The 7517-nt window shown below is 36.4% G+C and overlaps 1 protein-coding gene across 1 annotated transcript; it reads right to left on the bottom strand.

Annotated features, from left to right (window-relative positions):
• Nucleotides 1-757: 757 nt before the first annotated feature.
• LOC107673075 (rab GDP dissociation inhibitor alpha) lies at nt 758-7098 on the bottom strand. Its single transcript, XM_016466519.1, has 11 exons — nt 6832-7098; nt 5390-5497; nt 5059-5158; nt 4766-4900; nt 4463-4661; nt 3709-3840; nt 3506-3605; nt 3062-3233; nt 2173-2317; nt 1824-1878; nt 758-1224 (listed from the first exon to the last, which is right to left on the bottom strand). Exons 1-11 carry the CDS (start codon nt 6874-6876, stop codon nt 1072-1074), a joined length of 1344 nt encoding a protein of 447 aa, XP_016322005.1. The 5' UTR covers nt 6877-7098; the 3' UTR covers nt 758-1071.
• Between the last annotated feature and the right edge of the window lie 419 nt (nt 7099-7517).

Genomic DNA, 7517 nt, shown 5'->3' with positions numbered 1-7517 from the left:
ATGTGGAATAAGGTCATTAGAAATTGTGAGGACATACAACGTTTTTAAGAGTTAGCACAAAGACTGTTAGTTACAAGTGAATGGCTTACAGTTTGCTTCTATACTGCATATTATACATCTCATTCAATTTAGTTGTCCAAAAAATAAAAATAAAATCAATAATAAAAAAAAATTAAATAACTTTTAAGACCAGTGAGTTAAAAGAGCGGAAAGATCGTGAATAGGAAATGCAATGATATGAGACAGTCAGCTCAGGTTTTGATTGCTGGATCTAGCAAAGTCAGATTTACTTTTGTACAACTTTGTGTTTTAAATATTATCAATATCATATTACATCCTTTTTCCAGGTGTCAAACTGTAGTGTTTAATGGTGAGTGTTTAATGATCTTACTATATGTTTGTCAGTGACACTTTCTTAAATTACAGGAAGGCTGCTGTTCACATGAAGCTGTTAAATGTCAAAGTGACGACAGTTTGATAAACTAACAGTCTGAGGACAGTTGGGGATACTTCACGAAAGTTGATGAGAAATTGTTTTAAATCTCCTTCAGTATTCGAGGAATCGTTCACATGTATGGGCTTCAGTCAAAGACGATATTCAGAGAACAGAAAGACACGTTTCACTTCAACAGGATATTTTGCGCAAACGATGCATACTGCTTGTGTAAGAATCTAACATAGCATGTTGGTGCGAGCCCACTTTGTAGTGCAGAGTTGTGGAATGTGAGCGATGAAGACACGTTTCACTTCAACAGGATATTTTGCGCAAACGATGCATACTGCTTGTGTAAGAATCTATCATAGCATGTTGGTGCGAGCCCACTTTGTAGTGCAGAGTTGTGGAATGTGAGCGATAGAGTGTGTCTGTGTGCTGAACTGAAGGTATCTGAACAGAGACACCGGAGGGGTGTGGAGACAATGAGCAAAGAGCACTCTGGGAAAGATAAGGTAGGTTGAAAGAGATTTACAGCGTTGTGGATTCTGTTCTGCGTAACCTCTGTACCCAGCCAGGTAAATCCCGTTCAGCCCGCCTCATCTCTCCCTCCATATGATCATTGCCTTCTCCACCCTTCACTGCTCGCCCTCGCCAAAGACGTCGTTCTGTTTACGCTTCATGTTCTCAAAGTCGAAGTCACTGCCTGTCATGCGCTTGTAGATGTCCTTGATGTCGTTACAAGTTGTTTCAAAATGAGTGGTGGCATCGTAGGACCGTGATGCAAAAATCTGAAGAAAAAAAAAGACAACAAAAAAATTATTTGTTTTTGAATAATGCCCAGCAGTGCCTTATTTAAAGAAATTACTGTGAAGCCAGTCATTGTTAACTAAAACTATTAAAATAGTTTAATTGAAATAAAGCTGAAATAAAATTAAATATAAACAGATGAAAAACGTAAGTACTAAGTTGAAGTACTAAAATGAAACCTAAAACTGAAACAAAAATAAAGCTAAATAGAAATATTAAAAAAATTAAACTATTAAAATCATTTTTGTTGACTGAAATAAAGTATACTGAAGTTAAGTATACTTATTAAGTTTAAGTCTTTTATCTAATACTTATATTTAATATTATTTCAGCTTAAATGAAAATTAGAAATGTTTCCTTGGAAACTAAATGAAATAAAAGCTGAGTGAAATACTATAATTACTAAAAGAGAAATTATATATATATATATATATTTTAAAAATAATAATAAAAAAGAAAAAGCACAAAATAAAATGGCTAAAACTAAAATAAAACTGATATGAAAATATAAAAACTAATTATAAATAATAATAAATACTACATTAGCAGAAAAATATTTAAATAACTGTGGGAAGCTGACCTGGCTCTCTGTACCATCATCTATGGGTTCATACATGTCACTGAAGGCCACAAACCTGTAAAAATGACAAAATAAAAAATCTGCATTCATGTAGTATGATATATATGTGTGTTTAATACAACATTTAGCTGTAGTCCATGAATTTAGCTGGCCAAGTGGCTTTGCAGACAAAAGTATGTGAGTGGTGTGGGTGTTTGTCTGGAGTGGAGTGTATTTTTTAAACATACTAATACTAAATGGTTACATCTTTCTGAACCATGTTACTTGGTATTTACATTATTAAAGTTCTTCACTAAAACAGAGCCAAATAAACAGGGCATAGAAAGCAGAAAACAGAGAGTAAACTGACTTTTGGTCAATGGGCTCGAGGAGTTCCAGAGCAGGTTCGATTTCAGCTTCAGGATCAGAGGTTTCCACAGTGGTGCTGGCAATGGCGATGTACTTCCCCTGAGCCGCCACATTATGGGCATAGGAGATCATGCAAACATAGATATCTACAGGCAAACAAGAACAAATTGTGCATGAACTTTTCATTACATCACACTTTTGCAACTCAGCTCATTTTTGAAATGAAAGCAAGCAGCGCCCTCTAGTGGTGACTGCACACAAGTACTGATGCACACATGCTGTAATACATACACACTCAGTGTTCATTTCGTTGACGAATAATTTTCGTCATAATTATCGTAAGATTAATCTAAATTTATTTATAGAAATAAATATGTCTGCTTGAAAGAATGAAGAATAAGGTAAACAAGTTGCTATAAAGAATGCATAATTAGCCTATATAACCATTGTTATTTCATTAAAATGAAGACCATGTTCTTGTTCTTTATGAGAAGTGGTTTTATTTAATTTTAACAAAGGCATGTTGTGTGTCACAGCAGTTAAATCGGTGTCTATCATGATAAAACTTTAATATCAAACCTATATAAGGAGTTTGGACATGTTAGAGAAATGCTTAATAAATGCACTGTAACTAAACCCATTAGATTTTAGCCGACTAAATTTACTATAGATTTAGTCGACTAAAATCTTGTGATATTTAGTCGACTAAAACTAGACTAAAACTAAAAACAATTCAGATGACTAAAATATGACTAAAACTAAATGGCATTTTAGTCAAAAGCCTATGACTAAAACTAAATCAAAATGTGCTGTCAAAATTAACACTGATATACATGCACTAATAGTCTAGTGTAGGTTTATCCTGCAAATTTTGATGTATTGTCACTCACCTGATTTGCGGTTAACCTGGTTCTGAGGGATGATGATCTGGCAGGAATTGGCATCATTAGTGTTTTTAATGGGATGGCTGAGGACGCAGATGACCCGGATCACCTGGCCGACTTTGTGCACGCGGTCCGGGATGTAGCTAGGGTCGCAGATGAGCTGCTTGCAACGGGCAACCTGGAAAAAGCAGGATTATTGAGGTAAACCAGAAGACAACACCAGATCTTACGCATAAACTTATGCATGAAAACCACCTATTTATTCTCATGATGCATGCTTGATGAAATTAACCAAATATAAATGTAAATTCTGTCTCAAAGGAAAATCCACGCATTGTCATTTTGTAATAAATCAGTTTAATTTTTAATAATTTACATAAATTATTTCTATTTAATTATGAATTTTTAGTTATATCACACTGCAAACAACACTTGTCTCTAAAGATTCACCTCTCCCTCCGATTTCACGCCTACCACATGTCCTCCCTCCATCACTATCTCGTCCACTGGTTTGTTCAGCATGTAGGTTCCTCCATAAATTGCACTTAACCTGTAAGTTCACAAGGGAAAAGGACCATATTTATAACACAAGGACTTTGCAATGACGCTCAACACATGATTACTAGGATGATTGTGTGGGAGGAGCGGCTGACCTAGCAAACCCTTGAGGCAGCTCCCCCAGTCCGTACAGAGGGTACAGGTATGGGCTCTTCCCGTAGCGTGCCAGAGACTCACTGTAGAGTTTGATCCTACTGATGGTCTCCAGACACGGCTGCTCAAGGTAACTAGGAGGAATTCAATTCACTTTAGTGCATTTACCACCAATGAAAAAGCATTGGCAAGCCAAAAGCAAGACACCACATGTGAATAGATATCTAATAGATAATAGAGTACTTCCTCAGCTGATTAATCACAGTGTATGAAGACAATTGTTTTGTACTACAAGATTTCTAAGGTGTTGTGTTTGAATATGCAAATTAGGCATTATCTGATTAAATATGCACTGATTTGCATACATTTCCACAAAATAAATCTGAACATTGGATAAAGCCGGGTTCAAAAGACATCTCTTTCTATCACTCTATAAATTAGAAAATACTGTCAGCAGCCAGAAATAAATCTATATAATGACATAGAAACAAACCCTCCTGTAAAACTCATCAGAATATAGATAGGAATAAAATCTGAAAGTTTGATGTATTTAAGTGCTTACTGAAGTGGAAAAAATGTAAACTCATTTTGAGAAAAAAACCTTTAAAGATTTGTGTTGTAATTGAAATATACAGATGCAGATAAATAAATGTGTAAAACAATGTTTTTTCCTATAGTGTCTTGTCTTAAATGATAAGTTTAAAGATGAGAGCAATGATAAGACTCTTGGGGTTTTGTAACACTAGCGACACTTACTCGTCTGTCCTGTAGAGGGCCAGGGCATGTCCCGTGAAGTCAATGACGTCCTGGCCTAAGTCAAACTTCTTGTACACGTCTCCCATTGTTGTGAGTTTGGGATCAACGCCTTCAAAAGTCTTGGGGTCGTTCTCATCAAAGTTGGCCACAAAAACTAGGAACTTGCGGAAACGTCTCTTCTCAAACATTCCCATTAGGTCTAAGCAACACATGTCACGGGTCAACTAAATGAATCTGCAATTTTATCAAAAACAATCATTCTCGATTTAGTCCTAGAGACAATAAAACACTAGCTGGACGTACTTGAAGCCAGTGCCTCTGTCTCAGTAGAGGGCACTTTGTAGATTTTTCCTCCTTTATACACAAAGCTTCCCTCAACCACTTTGAAGTCAAGATATCTGGTCACTTCTGTGTATAGAAGCATCTTAACTAACTGACCTTAAGGAAGAAAACAATGACAAAATGCAGTGGTACATTATTATTCAGAATATTATAAAAAATTACAGACTTGCATGAATTAAAGGACAACAATCTAATCCAAAAACATGTTTTGAGCAATATTATCACACCAACTATCATGTTACTTAAGTTTTTACCATTGGCCATTAAAAATTTAGGAATAAGATCCACATTCCAGTCTCTTCCCCGGCCCATTGACTCTGGGGGGCTGTCTGAAATCCCAAATCTCTTATAGAGCTGAGAGAAAAGCATGTAAAATGTGAGTGCATGTGTAAGTTTAAAAAAAAAAGTATTTTATATTAATATAAATATAAACATTAATATTAAAATAAAATATTAATTTGTTAAAATACATGGCTACAAATAGCAACATTTATTCTGGCAATTATACAGCTATAGTAAACATGTGCAATATCAAGCAGACATGAGATTGGAGTAGTGACAGTGGTAAATGTGAAGCATCCTCACCTCCTCCAGGGGTGTGATGGAGGAACTTTCACCACCGTAGTATGGATTTCTGTCCATATGCAAAACTTTCTTCCCATTCACAGACATTATCCCAGAGAGAATACATTCCTACACAAACATCATTTAGTTGAAATAATCGGTCATGGATATATATATAAAAAAAAAAAAATTATATTCATCTTTTGACATGGCAGCGTGTATCTATCCATTGCCTTGACTTCCGTGTTAAACACTGGGATGGATGCGAGTCACCCCACCCTACTAGTGATGGAAAGTGCGATTCATTTCCGCGAATCGGTTCTTTTGAACAGTTAACGGAGCGCTTCGAAAACGAATTATTCTGATTCGTCTACGTCATTCTTACATCCTAGCGTGACCTATTAAATGTTTTGAAGTTTGATTAACAACTGTGTTTATTGTAATTTTGTGTGTTCCAATTCCGTTTGTTGCAGCCATGACATAAAACAGCAATAATTTAGAACCTAAATATAATTTACAGTTACATTAAACAATACTATAATTTGTTTACATCTTAGCTGAAGTTTTACATCCAACTATTCTTGTTTGAAAACTTCCGTATAATTAAGTCGTAAATACATGTCCAGGAGGTATTTATAAAACTTCTACTATTCGGCTATTAATGAGTCAACGACCGAAGAACCTCTCAGATCGATTCACTGAAAAGAACCGACTCACAAGAACAATTCGTTCACGAATCCAGCATCGCTACACCCAGCCCACATTATGAGCCGCAGCCCAAATCAGCCACTATCCTCCATGAGGAAAATAGAGGAAACGTTTGATAAAAAAACATTTTGTTTTATGTTTTTATTATTATTATTAACAATACTGTTTTTGCACGCATGTAACCAATGTCAAGCTCTCACGTTTGTAAAATTGGGCTCTTTAGATTATAAAAATAACAAAAATAAATACTCACTAAACCCAGAATTACAGGCAGACAGTGAACTAACATCACTTAAGTACAATACAGCCTTTACGTTGGCAAACCATAAAAGGCAAAATATCCGCAATAAATACATATATTTACCCTATTTCGACGCCCGAACAAACGGGATACCTGATGCCACTCCTTAGAACCAGACACTGTGAGAAGAATCATTCATTACTTTTTAATAACCGCTTTCACGTCAATGTAACGATGCAGCCTCAATGGCTTTGAAAATTCGGGGGAAGGTAGATTTGCGATGGATTGCACTCATATTCATGCAGAAATTGCGAGAAATGCTGGCTCACTAACGTTACACAGACACAGTACACTACTGGTCCAAAGGATGCGTCAGCAATAGGCCGTCGGGTTCAATCTAACGCAAAGCATCTATTCGTACAGCCACATCTATAAGTATCCGCGCATCCATCGGCAATATCTTAAACTGTTTCCAAAGCGAGCGAGTCATCAGTGACCCGAATGCGTTACTCACTGTGAGTCCGGTGCCCAATACGATAACATCATATTCCTCATCCATGTTGTATTACAGTGTATCTCCCGTCTTTAGCCAAATTTCCGCTGCAAAAAAAATCTGCAAAACGGTGTTGATGCAACAAAATATTTATGAAGAACCAGTCTGTTGTCTTATTAGCGGCAAAAACGACCACTTTGGAAACAATTATCGCTCAAATAATTTGATACGTATCACAATTGATCACTGACTGTTGGGCGACCGGCGAGAACAACCAAAGATGGCCCTGACCGCAGCACGAGCTCCAGCGGTGCGGAGACGTTCGCGAAATAATATAGTGCAACTCCCTAAACGGAGATGATCAATATTGCTGTGAATGTCATCAACCCAGAGTTACAATTCAGCCGTAAATATAAATTATTTAAAAATATCAACGCTAATTCACATCCTGGGTAATCTTATTGAATACATGTTGACTACGCTCGGTGGCACTTTCATTTCCCCATCTTACATCTGAATGGCACAGGGCACAGGGCGCAGTCACAGTACCAGATATCCCTCCGCCGACAACACTGGATGATGAAGCCTCTCTCAATAATTCGTGAATTAACGAATGATTAATGATTAAGATCAGATCTGTTTTAGTGTTTTGCAAACGAATATTTCCACGTATATATCAACATACTCATAATAATATGTGATCTGTC

Source organism: Sinocyclocheilus anshuiensis, unplaced genomic scaffold, assembly GCF_001515605.1.
Source record: "Sinocyclocheilus anshuiensis isolate Anshui unplaced genomic scaffold, SAMN03320099.WGS_v1.1 scaffold364, whole genome shotgun sequence".
In the NCBI taxonomy this organism is placed as follows: Eukaryota; Metazoa; Chordata; class Actinopteri; order Cypriniformes; family Cyprinidae; genus Sinocyclocheilus; species Sinocyclocheilus anshuiensis.
This window is presented reverse-complemented; position numbering and strand designations above follow the sequence as displayed.